Raw genomic sequence first — 24758 nt, 5'->3', positions numbered from 1 at the left:
GCAGGACACATGAATGGAGAGTCGGGCGAGAGACCACCCAGTGCCTTTTCACTTGTGAGCCATCCTTGAGTCTGAGCCCCAGTCTCTAAAGCAGAAATATGCTCAGTGCCCTAGAACTTGAGCAACGTATGTTTCTGACACACCTCCAGTTGGGAATAATTAAATGTCCTTTGTCCAGCAGCTAGAATGCTGTTACAGTGGGGAGAGGGGAAAGAGACAGCTTGGCAGGGGGCTCAGAGGGACACAAGAGGGAGAGATCAATTCTATAGCTGGTGATGCTGTCATGCCATCAATAAATGCATCCAAAGAGCGACCCGGAACAGGCCAAACAAAGAGACCGAGATCTATACATTCAGCAGAGAACAAGAGCAGCAACTTAATGGTGCAATAGGTGACGACTGCCTACAAGGAGGTGCTCCAACATGGTCAGATTGTGGACTACTCAATGAAGAGATCCACTTGTGGATATGTCGCATTCTGAACTCCACACCTTCTAGTGCTTGGCTTACTTAGAAAGTGACACTAGGAACTGGAGGGTGATTAATGGAACAGGTGTGGCTGCTTGAATCCATGCTGCCGATTTCCTCTTGTTGGGTGTAGGACATCACATTTACTTATACTGAGGATCTCCGTTCTGTCAAGACCTCACTGCTCTCATCTCTCCAGGTTGCTTTGCAGTTTAGCTCTCTCCTCCTGGGTTTGGTTCCCCTCCACTTTTGTCTTCTCAGCAAATCTGATCACGAGTGAATAGAGCTGTTTGGAAAATTGTTTTTTTTCCCATTGGAAAATTCTGCCTTTTTCTCAAAAAAACCAAGCACTCCAAACCCAAAAGTTTTTGCCTGAAAACTGCCAAAGCCCAGAAAATTTTCACCTGAGAACTGCTGAAAACCAAAAAAAAAAAAAAAAATTGCCTAAAAGCTGGAAAAAGTTTATCTAAATACTGCCCAAACCCCAAATGTTCGGTTTTTAGGTTTATGGTTTTCTGACGGAAAATCAAACATTTTCAAGGAAAGCAGACACTTCCTATGGCAATATTTGTTTTGACAAAAACCCAATTTTCCATTTAAAAAAAATAAGTTTAGATGGAAAATTTGTGACCAGGCCTATGCATTGGCTAATTTCACAGCAAAGAAACGCTTGCCAAAGAAAGGCATGAAGTAGCCACATAGGGTGCAGGGAGTGGGCTGGGGCATTAGTTCAACTGCGTTTTGGGAAGCCTAAGATTTCAGGGCTAGGATACCACTGGCAGGAAGCTGCTTGAAGACTGATAGATGTCTCCCCATTGTGGTGAACACACGCAGCTCCACTTGGAATCGCTCTGTGGACCATGTTTTGAGAACCACTGGGATTGGGGGTTATGGGAGGAGATTCCAGAGGACCAGCTGGATGAGCAAGAAGCTCTGGGGTGCTCAGGTGACCCTAGTTTCATAATCCAAAACCGGAGCATTTTTGTGGCAATGTTTCTTAGGGTCACCGAATATCGGAGTGCTCTGTATTCTGGCTGCCCTACCTGGGTCAGGAAAGTGCCACTTGGAACAGCAAAGTGGTGTCTGAGCTCAGACCCTTCCCCCTGCACTCCAGTGTCCTCAATTCCCTCCTCTGTATGGCTCTGGTAGCAGCCAGGCGCCCTCCCCCTTCAGCCTTGATTCTTGACCCCTGCAGGGGTTTTACACTGAGGGGGCTGGGTCACTGCCCCCTCGAGCTCACATTGCAACGTTGTTGCCCGGCCAAACTTTGGCCTTGAACGATGGGTGGTGTGACACATGCTTGGGAAGCGCTTTGTGTACCCATTGCACATCAGGGTGGCTGGAACAAACATTCTGTAGCAAACACCCAAGTGCTTTGACTGATGAGATGAAATGGTCCTTAGGCCACCAAGCTATCAGATGGAAACATCAGGATGGTCCCAATTAAACCAGAGCATCCAGTCTCTTTAAGGGATGCAACCCAATGGGAAAAGTTAGAGGAAATCACAGAAGACAAAGGCGATGCGGGCAGCTTCTGAAAACATGATCTGCACGGGTGATTTTGCGTATCTCCTGTTGTGTGGGGGAGTGTCCCTTCAGGGCACAACACCTGAGGAGTTATATTAGGGTTAGATGGCAAACAGAGTGATTGTCCTCCTATAGGATCTGCTTTGCCCGAGATGTGTTCTGCACACTGCATATATTCTCTAAAACCCCCTCACAAGTCTGCTGTACCTTAGCCAAGGGAGAAAATGAGAATGGAGCATGGGAGGAGGGAAAACAAGAGTGTCCCTTCCCGCCCTCGCACCCATAAAGCTTCCCTTGTTTAATTTCTGCCACTGGGGGTCCACTCAGCAAACCAGGCTTTGGGGCTTGCAATGCTGTAATGTTTAACTTACCAAAATCTGCAATCGATTTTCCTGGCTGCCCCCAATCAAGTCGCCCCTTGCTAGAGCCCTGCGGGTTTATGAGCTCTGAAGAGCTATAAAGGCTTTTTACTAGCTGCTTTTTTTTACTTCAAATTGGAGTGTGACAGGCTCACCGCTGGACAAAGTGCCAATTAACCACGCAGCCTGCCCAGTGCGCGCGGCTTGTGGCCGTCGCTTGTCTTGCTGAGGTATTGGGGTTTGGAAGTTTGCTGCGGTTCTGGAGAGGGGACGACATGCTCTTTCACCTGAGTCCAGGCACAGAGCTCATCAGGACGGTCTCATTTCAGTGCCTTCGCCCCGGCCCTGGCCACAGGTACGACTGCTGGGGGAGAGACACCCGGTTTCAGACTCTGGAGCAGTCACTGGTGCAGAGGGGAGCCCTGCTGTGCTGCGGGTGGCAACTGGATCAGTTTCGTGCCCCTTTGGCTAGGTGTTGGTTTGGCAGCCAGGGGGACGGGGTGGAAGCCTTGAGCTGACACTAGCGTGGTCATATCCAGGTTTGCCCATATAAGGGCCATGCTGGCCATTTGCCAGGAGCCCAGGGCGTGTGCCTCGTTCGTATGAACTGGGGCCGATTGCAGCCATCCGCGTCTTCCTGCCAGATCCCAGCATGCACTGGTTCCCAGAGCATGGCGTTCCGGCACTGCCCACACCTGCTGCTTGGCGTGAGCTGGGGCGTTTCCTATTGGAACCTCTGGCCTCTGCGCTGGGCACTCCTCTGTGCTGAAGGTGAAGGTTCCTGGGCATTGCCTTGCATGATTCTGTGGGTCACGTTTGAACCCTAACTTGCACATCAGCCCCACTGTGTTAGTGCACCACACAGAGTCAAACAACCGAATCAGGTAGTGTGTGTTTTCCCATTGCCCTGGGCTGTGCTGTCTCTCAGCTCCTTGCCCGCTGATTGCTGATTAGCAAGCTATTGGTGTGTAAACAGCCTATTCAGTGAGCCAGCTCCTCCGAACTGCTCACTCTTCCTCCCACCCAGTGACTAGGCTGAAATGATTCAGCACCAGAGAAGCACTTTGACACTGGGAACTCTGGCTTCGGAGGGCCTGTCTACACTGCATGCTAAGCCCAAGTCTGGGGGACCCGAGCGTGTGTTCCCAAGCCCACGCTTGAGTGTCCACACTGCATTCTAAAGCTGGGCTCACAATGGCTGGACCCGGGTCTTACAGCCGTGCCAACACATCCATGATACACTACAGAGACTTCTGACTCAGGTCTGCGGCTTGACCTGCAGCCACACTGCAAAATGCCAGGGCTTGGACCCAAGTCTCAGTGGGACTTGGGCTCTGATCCACCCTCTACCAGGGCCCTAGGTCCCACATCCTGAGTGCTTGCTGACTTAAGCCATCCTGATTTGTGTGTGGATGGAAGAGGGGCCAGGGCTCAAACCTGAGTCAGAGCCTGGGTTTAGGGTGCCGTGTAGACATACCGTGGCACTGCAGAATGAATGAACTCCTCCCATCCCCCTTTAACATCTCCAGTGGTTACTGTAGAAATAGATTATTATTATTTATTATTGGTTGTATCATGGTAGCACCTAGAGGCTCCAAATGAGGCCATTGTATGAATACAAAGCAAGAGATGTTCCCTGCCCCAAAGAGCTCACAGCTGCAACTGATCACAGACATGGGGGAAAGAAAGTATTATCCCATTGTACCAATGGGGACTGAGGCACGAAGAGATGAAGTGACTTGCCCAAGGTCACCCTTGAAGTCTGTGGCAGAGCAGGGACTTGAAGCTGGGTCTCCTGAGTCCCAGCCCCCTGTCTCAGCCACGAAACCATCCTTCTCTATGTTGAGCTCATAGAGGACAGCCCTAGTGAAGAAGAGGCAGATGCAGGCAAATTCCTAAGCCACAAAGATCCTGAGCTTCACTCACATGGGCATGAACAGCCCAGCTGAGCACCACAGGAGTTGTGTGCATGCAGCAGCTGCAGAATCCAGATCCTCCCTCCACCACCCCATTGTCTCCAGGCGAGTTAGAAAGATCAAGAGAAGGGGGAAAGGGGGCGAAGGCAACGTGTGAACAGAATAAACGTCTACTCCCGAATGTTTTTTTGGCCTTTCCCATGAGATGCCAAGTGGCTCCGAGCAGGTCAAGGAATCTCATCAGAGTCAGATGTGCTCATTTGGATGCTAGTCTCCAGCAGGCTGTAAGGAGGGGTTGCCAGGTCTGGGTATGCCCAGCTCTCCCCTACAGCCTGCTGGGCAAGAGAGGGCAACACGGAAGGTTTTGCCACTTGGTCCGTGACTCCAGACATGTATATAAATTGTTTTAGGCCAGCGGCAGATATGTCATCCACCCTTCTGCCTCCTCCCCTCCCTACGGGACCAGCTGAGTGACTAGAGCTGTTGAGATCTGCAAGTCTTTTGACACAGCCTCTGGAGAGTCCACCAGGGCTTTTGAGACACAATGGATGTAACAGGGAAACTTCCTTTCCTTTGGCACCAACACTGCATAGTCCCCCTGGTGCCCCCACAGCCCCACTGCCACCACCTGTCACGCTTTGCCTGCACTCTTTGGGTTTGGCTCACTCTGCAAGTGCCCCTGTGAGACAACCAAACTCCAACCTCTCCCTGTAATTCAGTGGTCACTGTCTGTGACAGGGGCCCTTTTGCTTTGGAATTCTCCACATCTTTTACTCTTTGGGAGCGACGTCTCTGCTAAAAGTAATCAGTCATTTGGATCAGCGGGGAACATCCCCAGAGAGCTTGGAAGGACTGTCCAGGTGAAAGAGAAACCTTGAGGTCTTTGGAAGCTGCCCATTTTTCCTTTTCTGTTTGGATTTTGCCAGGCTCCAGATCCGTGATGGAATGCTTTCCCGGAGAGCTGGATACGGGCTGCATTTATATTCCAGTGTAAGCACTTTCATATAGGTGTCTAATGCCTTCAGTATGTCCGAAATATACCATATGCTGGAAACAAAAGGGGCTCTGTGCTATTAAAGTTTCCTCTCTCCCCCTCCCTTCCTCCCTCTCCTCCTCCCCTCTCCCCCCTTTTCACCCTGCCCTCCTCCGTTCCTGCTCAGGCTACGGAGGGAGACAGAGGAGACCCAGTTGCTCTGTGAGATGCAGGCTGAAGTGGCCAGGGAAGGAAGATTCTAAGCCTGGCAGTGCCCACCCTGCCTTGGGGCCCTCGCTCTCCAGAAGCAGGTAAGTGGGTAGGGTAGGGGTCGGGAGATGGCGAATACATGAGGCAGGAGGTTGGGGGTTGGCTCTGGATGAGCAGACAGAGGGTGAGGAAACCACATGGCAATCAGATGTTTGGTATTTTCCTGCTGAAGAAGGAAAGTAGGAAAGGGGGAAGGAGCGGAAGAAAGAAGGGAAAGGGAAAGAGAAAGCACTGTGTGATATCAGAGTAATAATGATACTGCGGAAACTTCTTCCATCTATAGAATAGTGCCCAGCTGGTGCTACTCCTTGGAGTTCAGGTTGCAGGCTGAGGCAGGGCATTCCCTCCTGCCCCGCTAAATGCAACTGCCCGTTCGTCCCTGGCACAGCAGCTGGCTGTGAGTTGTAAACACTGTCCGTGGAGCTGGACTGTCTTAGCTGGGCTGAGGGATGCTGGCCAGGTCCAGCTTTTGGTATCCGTGCATGCGCTCAAGGGCTTAGCTCTGAGGATGTGCAACTGCAAGGAGTTACCTCCTACCTAGTGCAGGGAAGGATGCGTGAGCCCTCTCCTGCCCTGAACAATATCCCTTTCATTACCCAGGGGCTGGGCAATAAGGTAGAGCGATATCAGATGGTCCAGGAGGAGCCAATCAGTGTAGCCCTGGGCAGAAGGACTCTGAGTTCTGCTGTCTGAGGCCACCGGAGAAATAAAACTGACCCTGTGGGCAGGCTGGAGAGGGTGAGCTGATCCCCTTCTCCCCACCAGCTCCCCTTTCTTTTTCCTGGGGGAAACATGGTCATTTCTGTGACTAGGCAGAAGGGGGGCCGGTAGAGAGGCCCAGCTGTCCCGTGGGGCCCACTGATCAGTCTTTGTCACTGTAAAAAATGCTGCCAGTCTCTCCAGATATAGACACCCTCCCACCCAAGGAGGGTGAAGTAAATGCAGCCGATGGATTCTCTGTGGCGCCTCTTCCCCCCTCACCCCCCCTGCCAGATCTTGGATGTGTGAAGGTGTCAATATCTATCCCAACTGCGAAAGGCCCCTTCCTCCCACTTCAGAATCCAGCAGAATATGTAACCTCTCCCTGTGTGCATCCAGGCTGCCAGGAGGGTGGGGGGACAAAGGCAGAAGCTAGGGAAGGGGGAAAGGGAATGAGATAAAACAAGAGAATGAGAAATACCATGCTGTAGAATTGCTACTGCAACACGACGGGAGAGTCCTGTCCTCCTGTCACATCACCAGACCATCACAGGCTGCCTTCAAAGGGAAGATGTCTCCATTCCTTGCTGATGCCACAGGAGAGGTGGCAAAGACCATTGGGCTACCCAGTCCAGCCCCTTGCTAGTGCAGGGCTCTTCCCTGCACAGCGTTCACCAGTGCTTGGTCCAGTCTTGGTTTAAACGGCTGAAGCTGTCGGGCTCCCATCGCTTCCCGGGGAGTAGAAATCCTCCTTTCTTCCTTCCCCAAATCCTGAGCTGCTTCCACAGACACAGCACCCCTTGGCATCAGTGGGATTGGCACGTGCTCAGCGCACTTTCAGGATCTGGTCCAACAGGAGATTTGCCTGAGTAAGAGCTTTAGGGTTTGGCCCTGCTGGTTCTGGGTTGTAGGAGCATAGGATACAGAGGCAGGGCTTCCCCTCTCCTCCTCCAAAAACACTTCCAAATGCAAGCTATGGAAGGGAACAGGTGAGGGATTGCATCTGCAGGTGTCACCCACATGCCCCCCTGTTGGCATTCAGCTCAGGATACTGCTACTTCCATCCAGTGCAGAGTGGGAAATCTCAGACGGCCAGCAGAGGGCGCAGTATTGGGGACCAACAGAGGAGTTGGTAGAGGTGCTGGAAGCCCATATAAAAAGCCAAGGCAGGAAGCAGGAGCAGGGAGGGGGGAGATGGGAAAGAAATAGGTGTGTAGGGAAAGCAAGACTTAGACTGGGGACAGGCAAGTGGGATGCAGAGTCTGATGAGGCTCACTGGGGCTGGTGCAGGGGAGGAAGGCACCTCCGTAGGGGCAGATAGGCACAGAGAAAGTTTTAAGGCTTTGTCCTTGCTAATGCCGTCCTGAGACCACAGAACATCTATTGGTTCCTGAGGGAGCTGGAGTACATAAGGGGTGTCATTGGCAGAGCTGGTCCGCCTACAGAGTGTCCAGCACGGAAGGGGTTAAAGAGAGCAGGAAAGGAGGATGCTAAAGAAAACAGAAAATTCAGGCGTGAACCGATAGGCAGGGGGGCTGTTTGGACTGGTTTGAATATGCCCTCAGTGTGTTTCTTTCTACAGGCATTTTGCGAGAACTGGAGCCAGACTGACATACACACACACAAACACACACATCCCGCTTGCTACAGAACTTTCAGATTCCAGACCCGACTGGACAGATGGTAAAACTGCCTTCCGCAGAGTTCTCCCCTCTGTTACAAACATGTCCAGGGGTTTCTGAAACTTCCCTTTGAAGGTGAAAATATTTCATACCAGTCATCACCACCACAGCCCCCGCATCTGTCAGCGAACACAATGTATTTATTTGAAATCCCTCTCATTGGCTTTGAAATGCAAAAGTGTTAGATTAGATCTTGCTCTCAAAGCAGATCTGTCTCACAGGGAGATTTTGCTACTGTTAGAGCCGCACAGTCCTGCTATTAGGGTGGGTGTGCTCGGGTTGTCATGCCATCCCTCTGGCAGTGGAAACGTCTCCCGGCTGCTCAGGATATGACAGTGCTGGGGAGAGCAGTGGGAAACCACCAGAGTCGCTTATTACAATGACCAGGCCAGATTGCATCATCGCACCTGTGTTGCTCACAAAATGGGATATGTTCAAACTAGCTTCCCCGTTTCAAGGCTAGCGGAATGAAGCCCCCCAGAATAGTTAGTGCCTGAGATGGAACTGGGATGAAATGGAGCTTGACTGATTTCCCGTGCTGGAAGAAACGTAATTTCCATTTCTCGAGATATGGTGGGACTATTCTGTAGTATAATCAGAGGGTTCACAGAGCAACCTCACTATGGGACAGAATTGGAGCTGAGGGACACTCGCTGCAAATTCAGAGTAACTCCCTGTCTTCTCACTGAGGAACCAAGCCAGTCTATGTATCTATCTAATCTCACCTCTGTAGTATCCCTTAGCTCCCAGAGAAGTCAATGGCCCAAATGCTGAGGTTTTTACTCACGCATTGTTTCCCAGCAATTTCAAGAGGGGCTGCCGGAGCTCTGCTCCTGCCCCTCTGGGTTTGGGTCATTGACTTCAAAGGAAGTTTGCTTGAGTAAGGACTGAGTAATGGGAGATGAAGGGACACAGTACCTCCCCTGAGGACTCAGAATCTTGCAGCAGCAGCAGCAGGCCCTGGTTGAGGGTAACCCCTTGGTTGTTCAGGAAAGGGAGTGCTGGCCTCAAGGACCAAGATACCCATGAAGCATCACTCAAGGTGCCATGGAAACAACTGGCTCTCGTGGCAGGATCTGGAGGTGGATGTGCTCTCAGGGAGCTAACATCTGCTTATCTGCTCCACCGGGAGTGCAACTGATCTGCGAGCATGGGCAGGCACTGTTGTTTCGACTTCCCTTGGAACATGGCCCTGAGTGTTTCCATACAGCCATGTGGAATCAAAGTACCTGGCATGGATGAGAAAAACCAGTTGTCTTGCTAGAGCTTTATTGGGCCCCAATCTTGTCACAGGATAGAGGTCCAGGATGGGGAGAGGGCAAAGTGATGCCGCAGCAAGGCGGTAAGGAGCCAGTGTGATACAGGCTGCTCTCTAGGGAGGCTCAGGGTAGGAAGGGAAGGGAAGGCCAGGAGGTCCCTAACAAAGACAGCAACCGGTAGCAGCTTCCATTGGAAGGCCAGGTTCTAGTTACACATTTAAGGTGAGGCATAATGTTGCCCTCATGAAATTTTTTCTTGGTAAGATTCTCGGGCAATAGGCTAAACAGAGGCATTGGGCCTCCAGGGATCTCCATTCAACTCCTGTCTCTGCTGTTAAATGGGGATAGGAATCCTTTCTCCCTCCTTGCCTATTTAGATTGTCAGGTTTTCTGGGAAGGGACTGTCCCTTACCATGTGCCTAGCATGATGGGGCTCTGATCTCAGCTGAGGTCACTTGGAGTCGCTATAATGCAAATAATACTGATAAAAGAGAAAAAATGCTAGAAGGTTTTGAAGTTTACCATTTGATTTTAAGGGAGACAAGGTGGGGGAGGTAATATTGAGATAGATAGTTTTCAACACCGATTGGGTGGTGGGATTGTGACCTCATAAGGAACTATCAATTAGAGCTGGTTGAACAATGGATTTTTCGGTTGTTGGCCATTTCAAAAAGTTCACGGGGGAAGGAGGGGGAACGAGTTCAGGTTGGATCGAAAGTGCAAATATTTGGCAAATTGAAAAGTCAGAAAAAAATCTGTTTCTGGTCAAACCAAATGTTTTGTTGAATTAGAAAAGCACTGTTTCCTTTTGGCAATTTTTTTAATGGTTTCGAATAGTAAAATAAAATTAATGGAAATTTCAACATGAAAAGTTCTTTTGAACCAAAAAAATCAAAATGTTTCATTTCCAAAATATTAGCGAAACATTCTGAATTTTTTTCCAGAAGTTTTTTTTCCCCCAAATGAACAATTTGACAGAATCAATATGAATTCATGTGACATTTCAGTGTCTGCATTTTGTGCCAAAAAATGTTTCCGGTGAAAAATTTTGCTCAGCTCTGTTGCCAATCATCACTTTGCTGAATGCACTTACTTTGCATACGGCAGTCGTGTTTAAGTCGGTGTTTCAAGTTATCTGGGTGTTTTGCATCGTTTACAGGTCATATTTCATATCTACCATGTTGCAGCTGTGAAATCGGACACAGTGGTTATAATATGGCCAAAAGAGGGACTGATTTCCAGCTGCAGTGAGGATTTTAATGACAGAGCAGAACCTTGCCAATTCGCACTGCTGATTGGGAACCCCACTGCAAATTGCTGAATATTGCCAGTTTTATTGGGAACATACGTTAAAAACAAAGTGGGATACCGCCTCACAAAACGTACTTTGCTCCTTTATTTGACACGTGGTTTGGCTTTCATTATTTATGATTCTTCATCAGATGCTAGCACACGTTCAGAAGTGTGTTTTACAAATATCCTGAAGTCTTAGTAATGTCCGACCGCCGTACAGCATCTGCTAAATCTTTGCCGAGAAAGTTGAATGTGTGGGTGAGCAAAGTGAGGGAGGAGGATTGGCTGTATATGGCATTTGCAAATGTCTGTACATACACAGCCTTGCAAAATCCTCCTCGCTCCGGCTGAGTCATTGTTTTTGGACAGGTGAGTAAAATATGAGGTTTTCTTTCTCATAAATCATCCAGCTAAGGGCAGGTGCTTGGGGTGATAAATTTTGCAAGGCTGTATGTTGCAAAACTCCCATTTCTCCCTCTGTATCAGATATATGTTGAGTCACAAAGTTCAGATCCTGAAGAGAGTCCAAACTTCCGCATATTTCGTTGGTGCCCAGATCTGGCATTCTGCTTTGGCTCAAAATAGAGTTTGGCTTCAGTCACAGGATTTGGCTCCAGAGCTGAACTTCCCCAGCGTTTGGGAGTCAGGAGCAAACCGGTGCCCTGATTTGAGCCCATCACAGTCATAAACACACAAAATGTACCTATTATTGTGTTCATAACAGTAGGACGTGAGTTCTAGTCCCAGCTCTGCCACTGACCTGCTGCGGGACCCAGGGCAAGTCACTTAGCTTCTTTGTGCCTTTGTTTCCACTCTGCCCCTTTGTCTGTCTTGTTTCCTTAGTCTGGAAGCTCTCCAGGGCAGGGACTCTCTCGCTATGTGTCTGTACAGTGCCTAGCACAATCTGGGTTGGGTTTAGGAGTGAAATTTCGTCCTGGGCAGAAGACTAGCACCACGGTGACACAACATTTAAACTCCACTTTAGCTCTGAGAGGGTAAGCAAGGGCACTCAGGGTTCATCTCCACAAAAATAAAAGCCCCCTAGCTGGGCCGGGTCAGCTGACTGGGGCTCTGGGGCTGAAAAGTTGGTGTGTAGACATTGGGGCTTGGGCTGGAGCCGGGGAAGGTGGTGGGTTTGGGATGCTATTGAGGGGTTACTTAGTCAGAGTGGCCCATATGCATGTGAGGGATCGTGGGAGGAAGGAGCTTCTTGTCGCAAAGTACAAACTAGCCACCCTCTTCCCGCTGCAGGGCAGAGCTGCACAAAGTGCCCAGGGAGAACACGGGGGCAGCTCTCGCACCGGGAGGGGAACCTGTGCATGGGGCACCCCCCACCCTCCCAGTGTCACTCCTATCCCCCCCCCCCCCATCAGCCTTTTCTTAATCACCTCCCGGCCAAGTGCCCGAGTCAGCAGAGGGAGCTACCCCGGCCCAGCCAGCGCCAGGAAGCCACTGGGTCTGTACCCCTAGCTGAGTGCTCAGGAGACTCATGACCCCCACAACCATCAGGGGCCAGCAGAGGCAGTTGCCACTGGGCTGTGGGGAGTAGCTGCGGTCAGGCTCCAAGAGGCCTTGGCACTTTGGTGAGGATCTTCTTTCTCCTTTCACTCAACTAACGGCATCCCAGGGAGTCCTGAGGTGGGGGAGGAAGGACAAAGGTGTGGGGGGGGGGGGGGGGGATCACAGCAATGTGGGGCTGGGACGGAGCCCGCAGGCCCGGAAGCTCCTGCAGTGAAGCAGTGGGTGGAGGGGGCACGAGGGGAATGACGTTTAAATGGATAATCTTCCCACCCCCCACTATCCACCCCAATTTTTGCAGCATCTCCTCAGCTCCGTTCTGGTGCAAAGGTAATCAAAAGAATGCAGCACGGTGCTAACGAGACACCTGCCAAACAGCCCCGCTCCGGCCGCTTGCTGTTGTCCTGACCCCCATCCCCAAACCCCATCCTACCACGCTTCAGATGGTGCAAGGCGGGGCGGGGGTCTTTCTAGGTGTTGGTGGTTTGCCCAGCGCAGCACCGGTGCCCCCCACCCTCAGGAAGCGAGAGGCTGTGGTGTCCCCGGCTGCGAGGAGCGCGCTGAGGACAGGAGCTCTGGAATGTTGTTTTTTCCATCTTGGTTTCCTCCAAGGTAGTAAATCAGCCACGGGAGACGCTTGTTGTTTTTCACATTGCATCAAACACGGCAGAGGGCAGAGCGCTGACATCAGGGTCTCGGGCAGGCTGTCGGGGCCAGGTTGGCCCTGCCCCTTCACGGGGGCTACAGCAAGCCCGGGAGAAAAAATACAATCGCCACAGGCCAGGCAGGTCCCACAGTCTCTACGTGAGGGCAGGTAAGGATCTCCCTGACCCACGCTGGAATGGGGTATCCTAGAGACACCCGCACCCCATCCCACACTGGCAGGGCAGGGGCTTTCCTACAGATGCCCCCTGGGCCTGTCCCAGACACCATCCCCCGTCCCAGGCCGGCAGGGGCTTTCCTAGAGACTCCCCTGTCCCCTGCTGGGAGAGGGCTATCCCAGAGACAACGTCCTACAGGGAGGGAACTGGCCGGTCTCCCACTAGGGAGGGAGCTGTCTCAATATTCCCTGCACTGGGAAGGTCTTGTCTCCCCTGCTGAGGGCGTTTGGCTAGCCCCCTCTGCCCCCAGTGTCTCGGCCCCACGCTCTCAGTGGAGCACAGCCGGCCCATTCTCATTGTGGGCTCGGAGGCTTTAGCGGAACAAGGAGAAGGCCAAGAGCCGGGCAGGTTTATCCCGAGAAGGAAGGTTTGGCCAGCCGTCCAGCGCGCAGTCTTTGCAATGCCCCTCCGCAGCAGGCAGCATTTCAGCCCGTCTTGGCCGGGCCCCCGGGAACACAGGGAGAGGTGGGCATCTGATATGAGGTCGCAACAGATGGAAGGCGTCTGGGCACAGGGCTGCACCATCAGCGCTGGCTCTGCTCCAAACTGCACTCAGTTACAGCTATACCTGGAATGGCATCTGGGGAGATCAGCTGGTCCACTTAAAGGAACGCTGTCCCCATTTCTGGGCCAGCATTGCCCCCTTCTAGCGTCTAGTGAGGTAATGCACTTTCCTTTGGCTGGCCAGCTGTTCAGCTCAGGGGCTGCCTTTGCTTTCCCAGGAGGTTCTGGTTCATTTGCTAGCTGGTCTGTGAGGACCGTGGCCAGAGGAAATCAACAACTTAGCCAAAGGCACAGAACACGCCAGTGACCCAGCTGGAATTAGACTCCAAGACCCTCTGGTTGCCGGGCTCTTTTGTTTGAGCCATTGCCTCCCCCATGGTTCGTTGGTGTATCAGACCTGGGACTTGCCCCAGGAAGGTGGGGGGAGGAGAGGAAGCAACCTGGCCACTTTGCCCTTCTCTCATTTTGCTGACAGCCTGTTGCGGAACCCAGTAACAAAGTCTCCGGTTTGCATCAAACAGGCCCCGCAGCCCTTGCACCTGGAGTCCTAGCGGGTTACCCCCCTCTCATTGTGCTCTTGAGCCATCTCTTTGGAGGATGGCTCCCGCTTGGCATGTCGGTTCCATTTTGGAGTGGCCGATCTTCACCCCAATGCAAGTGGGGTGTGGGAGGGAGCAATTCCCTCACCCTGAACTCCAGCCTGGGCTGGCCTCCGAGATTCCCACAGCTTGGGATTTCTGAGCAAGAGAGGTGCTCCGACCGGACTATTTGAGTACCACAGCGCTGGGCGCGTGGCTGCTGGCGCAGACGGAAGGGTGAGGATTCCCGGATTGATAGCTGCTGGGCTATTTTAGAAAGGGATGGTCTGACCTTGTGATTCGAGCTGGGGACTGGGTCCCTTCCACTGGCGTGCAGCGTGACCTTGGGCGAGTAACTTGATACCGCTTTGTTCTTGTATAGCACCTTCCCTGTGAGGATCTCAGCATGGTATCCCAGCGGGACTGAATTAGGTTGCACAAGACCCTTCTGAGGATGACAGGGCAGTACCATTCTCTTTGTTTTACAGATTCAGAAAAGGAGTCACAGAGAAGTGACTTAATAGGAAGGCAGAGCGGGGACCCAGATGCCAGTCTCCTGGTGCCGGGGTCTAGGCCTTAACCACTAAAGAGAACACTCTTCTGTTCTCTCTCTGCACTTCATCTGACACATTTGCAATACAAAGGACATTAGTCCCATCCTCCCTGCAACCTAGTAATGCTTCTTGTTTGTAAAGAGGTTGGAGATCCTTGGGTGAAAGGTGCTAAATCCAAGAGGTGCCAGCAGATGGATGGTGCATTCCTGTAGCTGGTTTATGGGACCCAGCCTGCGGAGGGCCATAAGGGGGGAAGATGCGCCTCTTAGCTGCTGGACACAACGGCGGGCTCTTTTAGGAGCAATATAGGCCCTGGACCCTGTCTTGACCTGGATAATCTCACCCCTAGTCTGAGAGCCAGACCCCTCAAGGCCTTGTTCTTCACCAGCCAACCATTCTGTCTCCCCAAAATCAACCTCTTCTGGCCCCTGGCGCAGCTGGTGTTTGAAACTTGGGGATAATCTTCCTGAAGCCCTGCTCTCTGTGCTGGGCTACCTGGAGCTGAGTGGCGAAGGAAGTCAAGGCAGCATGGCTCCATTGGGCCTTTGCTGCCAGGAGAGGGAGGAGGGACACAGGAGAGATTATGGAGGCACAGAGTTAATGCAGAGGTGGGTGCCCTGAGATCTGAGGGCTCTTGGGGGATCTGCCAGCCCCCGCCAGCCCTACAAGCTGGCAGCCAAACTCAGCCGTTCTTGACGGAGCAAGGGGTAGGCAATTTTGGCAGTGCCAACTTACACCTGCCAATTCCTGTGCCCTCTGCAGGAGGGAGCCACGCTGGGGGGGCTGTCCAGCCCTGAACACTTCATGCCATTCCTGTCACCTACTGGCCATCCCAGGGGTGTCACAAGGGTGAGCCTGATGACACTCGCTGAGCGCTTTGCAGATGTGCCCCTTCGCTCCTGGGCACATCATGGCCACTTTTAGGAGCAACGTATGGACCCCTCGAAGCCTTGTCCATCACCAGCCGGCCACTCCAGCCTCCCTCAGAACATCCTGAGTCATGAACACGGCCCACGCCAGCCTCCCTCCTGGAAGGTTGGAGGGCCCAGTGAGGCTGGGGGTGGCTTGGGCACGTCGAGCTGTGCTGGCAAGCCGCGTGCTTTCCCCCAACAGATGGGGCTGTCATACAGGAGGCTCTCGTCAGGCCCCTCACTGGGATTGGCAGCACGAACGCCACCAGCGCCTGCCAAAAATGTTTGTGTAGGAGGAGGAACGTTCACTTGAGTTTTCCCTTTTGCGGGGGTGGCCGGAGGGGGTGGGGGGGGCGGAGTTTGCTCGGGATCAGATGCAGTGGAGTCGGAAGGGAAATAGACCATGGAGAGGAAGATTGTTTCCCCATCAGTTTTTATCAGTAAATGGCTCCCTGCCCCACTCCCCCCCCCACCCCGGCACAAGTTTAAAACTTGAACTTTTCTTACCGAAGTCAAAGCCTATTCTCCTAGGGCCCCGCTCCGGCCAAGTGCTGACTAGAAGTGGAGGGCACTCAGCGCCTCTTCGTCCCTGATCCAGAAGGGTGAGAACACAAAGGCGGAAGAAATGAACCCCAGAGAGGGATCCTGTCCATGACCTTGGAAAGTCAGGCCATTTGTTTAGATGGCTAAGGATAGTGTGAGGGACCTAACTTTTGCCACCCAGCTTTGAAAACTTTGGCCCCGACAGCCTGATTCCCAACCCAGCATCTTAACGAAAAACCAGTCTTGTTCCTGGCCTGTTCCTGCAGGCAACGGGAGCGTTGTGGGACCATAATCTTATTCTGGCAGCCACAGTACTATGGACAGATCATACGAGTACTTTGTGCCTCTTTAACCCTTAGCTCCGATGGCTGCTGACAGGGCATCTGCAATGAGGATTGCCAGGGAGTGGTGGGACTGAAGTCTCTGCCTGCCCTGCAGCTGATCGGTGTAAGTCCCTGCGCGGGGAGAGGTACACACACTAGACCTGCTTGAGCAAGCCCGCCATAAATAACAGGGTGGCAGCTCGTGCTAGCCTCTCGAGTGCCCCTCCATCCGAGACCCTCGGTATGAATGCGGGCAGCAGTCGCCCATGCTGCCATGGCAGCTGCTTTAGTCACTAGCTCAGGCAGAGCTGGCAGGGAGGGCACGTCTACCCAAGCTGGGAGTTGCATCAGCTGTGTAGATGTAACCTCAGCCAGTAAATATTAGCCTCTGAAGTTGGCAAGTCACAAGGTCACTCATTAATTACCCTGCCCATACAGGGAGTCTTATTATTGCTGTTATGTGATTGTTTCTGTAATGCCATAGGCAGAGGTGAGAGTAAGCCTGTCCGGTCCGGTACAGCGTACTGGCAAGAGCTGGTACGTCGCCACCCTACCGGCTTCCCCAGGCTGGTGATTTAAAGGGCCCGGGGCACCCAGCTGCCTCTACTGCAGCCAGAGCCCTGGGCCCTTTAAATCTCGATTTAAAGGGCCCAGGGATTTAACGGCCCTGCCTCTTCTGGTTCAGGTCCCACCCCTTCCGGTTGAGGCCCTGCCCCCCTGTACAGGACTCTGGTGTACCGGTAAGTCCTTTAAGTTACTTTCACCCCTGGCCCTAGGTGAGCATGGGAGTGGAGATGTGGCCTAGCCAGAAGCCCCTTAATTGGCACACGTCATACCCCTTGTGGGGCAAAGGACCTGATCAGCGTCCATGGGAATTGGACAGGGGGCCTGGCTTAGAGGCCCCTGTGGGTGGAGCCCCTGGGGTGTGGAGGATGGCTGGGCCAGGAGCTCCTAAGGTGGCACTGGGAGCCTTGGGGTGAGTGTGGGGACCTGGCCAATTTGGAAAGAGAAGTCCCTCCCTTAAGAAGTCCGTGACCTAGAGGCCCAGTCCTGCGTGCCTCGCTCACCCATGCAGCCTGTACAAACCTGAAACAGTCCATATGGCTTGTAGGATCAGGCACTAATTAGACGGAGGAGGACCAGCAAAAGGGGATTCTCAAGGGGACAGTTCTCTCAGAACTGGGTGACTGGGCAACAAAATGACAGATGAAATTCAATGTTGATAAACGCAAAGTAATGCACGTTGGAAAATATAATCCCATCTATGCATATAAAATGATGGGGTCTAAATTAGCTGTTACTGCTCAAGAGAGAGATCTTGGAGTCCTTGTGGAGAGCTCTCTGAAGACATTCACTCAATGTGCAATGACAGTCCAAAACACAAACAGAATGTTGGGAGTCATTAGGAAAGGGATCGATAATAAGACAGAAAATCTCATGTTGCCTCTACAGAAATCCATGGTACGCCCATATCTTGAATACTGCGTGCAGGTGTGGTCGCCCCATCTCAAAAAAGATATATTGAAATTGGAAAAGGTTCAGAGAAGGGCAACAAAAATGATTAGGAGTATGGAACAGCTGCCCTATGAAGAGAGATTAATAAGACTGGGACTTTTCAGCTTGGAAAAGAGACAACTAAGGGGGGATATGATAGAGGTCTATAAAATCATGACTGGTATGGAAAAAGTAGATAAGGAAGTGTTATTTACTCCTTCTCATAACACAAGAACTAGGGGTCACCAAATGAAATTAATAGGCAGCAGGTTTAAAACAAACAAAAGGAAGTATTTCTTCACACAACACACAGTCAGCCTGTGGAACTCCTTGCCAGAGGATGTTGTGAAGGCCAAGACTATAACAGGCTTCAAAAAAGAATTAGATAAGTTCATGGAGGATAGGTCCATCAATGGTTATTACCCAGGATAGGCAGGGATGGTGTCCCTAGCCTCTGTTTGCCAGAAGCTGGGAATGGGTGACAGGGGACGGATCACTTGATGATTCCCTGTTCTGTTCATTCCCTCTGGGGCACCTGGCATTGGCCACTGTCGGAAGACAGGATACTGGACAAGATGGACCTTTGGTCTGACCCAGTCTGGCTGTTCTTATCTTATGATGTAGATGGAATTCCCAGCTGCAGCTAAGGGAAATTTGCTATGTAAACCTATAGTTACAATCCAGGTACGAAAAACCCTATTCTCTGGCAGTTCAGCCCAGCCCCAAATTGTATCTGGACCGTTAAAGTTTAATTAGTTGTGTTCCTTGGATAAGTCACTGACCTGCACTTAGAAAAGGAGTACTTGTGGCACCTTAGAGACTAACCAATTTATTTGAGCATAAGCTTTCGTGAGCTACAGCTCACTTCATCGGATGTATTCAGGATTAATGACTGAATGCATCCAATGAAGTGAGCTGTAGCTCATGAAAGCTTATGCTCAAATAAATTGGTTAGTCTCTAAGGTGCCACAAGTCCTCCTTTTCTTTTTGCCAACACAGACTAACACGGCTGCTACTCTGAAACCTGTCATTAGGTAGAGTACAAACAGCTACAACTTATCTCCCTACTTCGGAGTTCTTAACAAGCTCCGTGGTAGATGGGTGCCTACGTTCAACAACGAAAATAATTCATTTATAGTGGCTACAAATAAAATCAGGGCAACTATTTTTCTTGTTGGCCAGCCAGACCTGGGAGATATGAGTGGTCCATGGACAAGTCAAGTTAAATATTCTTTTCCTATGCAGGTTACCAGTTCAGGCTAGATTCTGCTGGCATTACCCATGTTGAGAGGTTCCTGGCTGCATCAGTAGCCCTGCTGAAATCAGCAGAGCAACTCACTGTAAGGTACTACTCATCATCAGTAATGACACCAGAACCTGCCCCTACATGAAGAGTATTTGCTGGGGAACGTGCATAAGTGGGCACAATTTTGTTGTGAATGTTTGCATGTGAAAAATCTTCTCAGTTTCATTTCAGGCCATTTTGCACACACCAGAGTTTTTGTTCCTTGTGAAACCCCTCTTATGAAACAAGCAGTTTTGTTTTGAAATGTTGTGGAACTTTACATTTCTGTGTGCAAATTTGGCTCAGCCCAAAGGGAAATTGGAAATTTGAAGGCATGAAGAATGCTGAAGTCTCTGCTCAAAAACAGGACACACCTTTGAATGAAGGTTTTCAGACTGATATGGGTTCTCATGGAAGCTCATGGGGGAAGAAAGGATTGAGTGAGAGGGCACAGATTATTCATGTGTTTCATGCTGACATATTGGCACCATGACTAGTCCATTAATGAAACCTAGTGATGGGAGGGAGGGAGGGGGGAGGAAAGAGATTCTGAAAGAGAACCCTCTGTGGATAGTTGTCATACAGCCAACTGAGCAGATGAGCCGAGGATGGTTTGGTTAGTTTTAGGCAACTTTCTCTTTGCACACATTTCAGATAAACCAGAGGCATAGAGCCTTCTTCAGATGACAAGAGGCAGGTCCAGCTGGCTCAAGAGACATCAGGTGGCTTGCAGCATGTCCCAGTTAAGATACAAATGACCTCCAGCATATAATGGACATAGGCATAGATAAATTGTAAGGTCTTTGGGGCAGGGGCCGTCTTTTGGTTCTGTGTGTGTACAGTAGGGGGTCTGCGGACCTACTATAATCCCAATTAGGCAGAGGTCTCTGAATGGCAGTGCACTAAGGAATTTAATTACCATGGGGCTGTGATATAAGCACAGGGCTTTCGGATTTTACGTTATTAAACAGATCAAAAGAGACTCCCTCCAGGGGCATTTCCCCCAGTTTGGTCTCTGCTGTTACGCACACAACAGCTTCCCCACACATTCTGTTACCCTTCTCCTTTAACTGACACACCGTGCTATTGTTCACACGTATTCTCCACTCATGCTATTGCTCAGTACAAGGAGAGGGAAGCAGCTATGACCCTGTCCATGCTTGCCCTGAAACCATGTTAGTCAATCCATATTTCAACACGGCCTGGCTTAGCCGGGTGCTACCCAAGGGAGTCAATGGGAGTTTTGTCATTAGCTAGTCGGAGTAGGATCGAGTGCACCGCTGCTGTTCCTTGTCTGGCGTGACCAGACATCAGCCAAGTTAGACGCTATTTCACCAAACCACGCAAACAGCCTGAAGGGTAGCTTCAAAGGAGACTTCTCACCACAGCGAGACTGACCCTCACATCATGGACACCCCCTTCCACACCAAACCTCCACCTGAAACAAACAATCAGACCAAACTGTAACCCAGACAGAGGGGAACCCTGGAAAAGGAGCAATGCCACAGACTCTATGAAGCCCACTAGGGTCTTTGCTATTGCTATGGGCGCCCAGACACGATGCTGAAAGGTGGCAGGAAAAACTTCTTAGACAGATAACATGGCTCATCTGTCTCTGCTCTAGCCAGGGATCCCGGGTTAACACTGGGTTAGAAAGAACTCCCACAACTCTTGCTATTATGGATTCAGTAACATGGCCAGAGGCCTAGACCAGTTTGAAATATTAACACATCCTAGCTGGGGCCCTCACTGGAGGGATTTTATGTGGTACAGACAGAAATGTCCTCTCCCCTGTCCCACGCTGGGTGGCCCCCATATGGTACAGGCAGGAATAGAGGTTCTTCCCCTGGCTTCCAGCCAGGCCCAATGCAGAGCCCCAGGTCAGCCTTCCCTCTTTGCCCGGTGAATTCCTTTCTGTTCTATTCCCCTTGAGGCAATTAGCCCAGGGATGTAACTGGACAGGGAGTGGAGGGAGCTGGCAGTAATGGAATGGAATTTATGTGGAATTTGTGTGGAATTTATCACTGGTCTTGAGTCATCAATAGAGACCCATTCAGGGCTTTGTCATCTCATCCTCAAAAAACCCACAAGGGATGAATGTGATGAATAAGAGAACTAGTACAGGCCCTGGCAGAGGAGTGGAATTAACCCTTTCCATGCATGGCAGTGGGGAATCCAGGCACCCAGCAATCCTGCAGTTAAGGACCAATTCATTAATCAGGTCTTTCTCTTCTCTCCCCTACAGAATGCAACTTTCCTGTCTCCTTGTTCCCCCAGGGCACCTAGAGTCCCAGCACATCACCACAGCCCTTCTCCTTTTCTCACATCACACGGCCCAGGTCACTCCTCAAAGATCTGATCATGGAGGTTTCCTGATGGGCCACGTGGCCGTTGCTGTCTGGGAGCTGGGAGGGGGGATGTGGGGGGATTCCACGAGGGGATCCTGGCAGAGACTGCCTCTCCCAGGCCCCCCACTTATGTCATTTTAATGGGAGGGGATCATCTGGATCATTATTATTTTCTTTTCTACACAGTTCTCCCTAGATGAAGTGTGCAATGTTAGGAGCACAGGAATCGCCGCACTGGTTCAGACCAGAGCAGGCCCATATTTGCCGATATGCTCACATCTGTCACGCTTTCCATTTTGTTCGCTCAGGTTCCTTGTCTTTGAAGCTGCCTCATCTGCCTGATGCACCTTTGGAAAAGGAAAATCCCCCGAAAAGGCTCCTCCCTGATGTTTCCTCAGCCCAGTCTTCCACTCTCCCCCGCTAGGAGATCTGGGGACTGCAGCGAAAGACAAAGAAGATTCAAATGGTCTTTGGGGACTCTGACTTCACAGCTAAAAATGTGTGGTTCCTCTTTGAAAGGAGAAACCACACCTGCTCTCAGTAACACCCATGTCCCAATGTACGTGAAAGTTCTCAGGTCAGGGTGAAGAACAGCTCAGCTCCCACAGGTAACCCGGACACTCTCCCCTGCAACAGTGGATTATTCTGTGGGATTATCCCATACAGGAGAGAGTCCCCAGAGTATGAACAATAGACTGAGCCTTAACACTCTTGAAAGTCCATAAAGCATTGAACCCTGCCCAAAGAGACTGCAGAAAGAGAGTACAATGCTTAAGGCAACGTTACTGCAGCCTTGTCTCCAACCTCAGCCCCGCTGTGCTGGGTCCAGTGAAAGAAGCCAGCATTCTTATGGCTTTGAGACTCTAAAGGTGGACCCAGAAGTGGGCTATGGTTTGGTTCTGCAGAAGGAGAAAGAGAAGGAAGACAACCAAAGGTGCCAGCCAACTGGAGCCATTTGCCCTTTTAACCCAGAGGAGCTGGAGGAAAAGAATGAATTGTCAGGAGGAAAATTGAGAGACCATCTCCAGCGGGAGAGCAGGAATACCAGTGGAGACATGCTGGGGCCCAAATTCAACAGCTATGGCTTGGCATCCGCTCGTGGGTACCCAGCTACAAAAGACTTGCCACGGTCTGCCCCAGAGCTGCTTCATTCTGGGGTTAGCACCAGAGATGACCCCAGCGAAGAATGGAAAGTGGTGAAGGTGAAACGAGTTCTCATTTACCCTGCTGGCCAGCCGCGGAAAGCAAGTAAGCAAAGCGCCTTCTTGCCCCTTCCCCACACGGCTCTGTCACACCCTCTCTGCAAGGCTATGTGTCACTCAGGTTATGTGTAATAATTGGGGGCCTAACATGTTATCCACCATAAGTACATAAAAACGGCCCTACTGGGTCAGACCAAAGGTCCATCTAGCCCAGTAGCCTGTCTTCCTACAGTGGCCAGTGCCAGGTGCCCCAGAGGGAATGAACAGAACAGGTGATCATCAAGTGATCACCATCCCCTGTTGCCCATTCCCAGCTTCTGGCAGAGGCTAGGGACACCTTCCCTGCCCATCCTGGCTAATAGCCATTGATGGATCTATCCTCCATGAACTTATCTAGTTTTTTTTTAACCCTGTTATGGACTCGGCCTTCACAACATCCTCTGGCAAGGAGTTCCACAGGTTGACTGTGTGTTGTGTGAAGAAATACTTCCTTTTATTTGTTTTAAACCTGCTGCCTATTAATTTCATTTGGTGACCCCTAGTTTTTGTGTTATGAGAAGTAGTAAACAATACTTCCTTGTCTACTTTCTCTACACCAATCATGATTTTATAGACCTCAATCATATCTCCCCTTAGCCAAGTAGAGTGATTTCCACAGCTCTTCCTAGGACAATCCCCTGGCCAGCCTGCCCAGTCAGACACAGGAAAACCCCCAACCTCCCTAATTGTCTCCCCAGGGGAAAGTCCAGTGACATCCCAAGGGGTGGGGATGCCTGGAGCTTGGTCATCATCACACAGTTTGAACAGATGGAAATCCCAAATCTTTCCAAGTGCAGTGGGCGGGGGGTGGGGGAGGGATGTGATTTACAGGAAGCAGCCATCTCGTGTTCCCTGATGAAAGACCTGCTTGATTGATAGAGCTGCCGGAGCTTCTCGGTTCCTTTTCTGTCCAAATGTGTGTGAATTCAGTGATAGGTGCTAGGTTACCCTTGCTGGACACTGCAACCCTCCCCTTAGCACAGAAGAGACATGACCCCCCCCCCCCCCCCGCAGCCCTTTGTGGGAGGAAGGCTGACTCATTCTCCATGGCCTAGTGAGTCTGTGCGTCCTTCGCTGAGGCTGCCAGGAAGGATGCTGGCTCTGGCCAATTCTGGTGGCTTTTTCTGTGATGTGGAACACCTGTCTGCTTGAAGTGGGAGTGGTACATCCAATTCATTTCTTCTCAGCTCCTGATCAGCCATCAGAGGATAACTTGTGGTCACTACCCAACCTGGGCTCTGTTAGAACTGGTGACCTAAAAGCAAATGGCTCGGTCCCCCATTACTTGCCCTTTGGCTAGCCACTCCTGTATATTTAGAGTCATAGAGTCATAGACTTTAAGGTCAGAAGGGACCATTATGATCGTCTAGTCTGACCTCCTGCACAACGCAGGCCACAGAATCTCACCCACCCACTCCTGTAACAAACCCCTAACCTATGTCTGAGCTATTGAAGTCCTCAAATCATGGTTTATAGACTTCAAGGTGCAGAGAATCCTCTGGCAAGTGACCCGTGCCCCACTCTGCAGGGGAAGGCTAAAAACCCCCAGGCCCTCTGCGAATCTGCCCTGGAGGAAAATTCCTTCCCGACCCCAAATATGGCGAGCAGCTAAACCCTGAGCATGTGGGCAAGATTCACCAGCCAGACACCCAGGAAAGGATTCTCTGTAGTAACTCAGATCCTACCCCATCTAACATCCCATCACAGGCCACTGGGCCTATTTACCGCTATTTCAAGCTCTATTTAAAAATTAGGTGCTTTATTTTAATCTCCTCGATTCCCACACTTCACTTCCATCTACACCCGTTCGGTTAGGACCACCTTTGCGTGGCTGTAACTGTCTCTCTTTTCTGGCTCTAACTACCCTTTGAACCAACCTTTCAAAACACAGCCTCTTGCAAAGCCACCCATCTGTCAATAACGCCCCCACCCTTGAATTCTAGCTGTAACCTCAGTCAGAAGCCTATGGTAACCCCTTTTACACTATTAGAACCACCCAGGAACCATTATTTTAACTCATTTGCCACCATTCTTGATGTTTTGTTCCTGATCAGTTATTATCTCAATTGCCAAATATTGAAAAAGCAGAGCGATTGCATCCTGATTTGCAAGTACCCCTCCCCCCAGCTTATT

General features: G+C 51.0%; 1 protein-coding gene across 2 annotated transcripts in view; it reads left to right on the top strand.

Annotated features, from left to right (window-relative positions):
* Positions 1 to 24758, top strand: part of SYNPO (synaptopodin) — a 90597-nt gene that overhangs the window by 24072 nt on the left and 41767 nt on the right. Inside the window, exons 1-3 of one of the 2 annotated variants that reach the window (XM_048861344.2) lie at positions 4834 to 5259; positions 5430 to 5553; positions 21693 to 22632. In XM_048861344.2, coding sequence (XP_048717301.2) covers positions 22152 to 22632 — 481 coding nt within the window. In that variant the 5' untranslated portion in view covers positions 4834 to 5259; positions 5430 to 5553; positions 21693 to 22151. Of the gene's footprint in view, positions 1 to 4833; positions 5260 to 5429; positions 5554 to 21692; positions 22633 to 24758 lie in introns of those variants that run through there. The other variant, XM_075131247.1, reaches the window with a different exon arrangement.

The sequence above is a fragment of the Caretta caretta genome, chromosome 8, assembly GCF_965140235.1.
Source record: "Caretta caretta isolate rCarCar2 chromosome 8, rCarCar1.hap1, whole genome shotgun sequence".
Taxonomy (NCBI): domain Eukaryota; kingdom Metazoa; phylum Chordata; order Testudines; family Cheloniidae; genus Caretta; species Caretta caretta.
The sequence above is the reverse complement of the archived record's forward strand: the minus strand, read 5'-3'. Positions and strand labels throughout refer to the sequence as shown.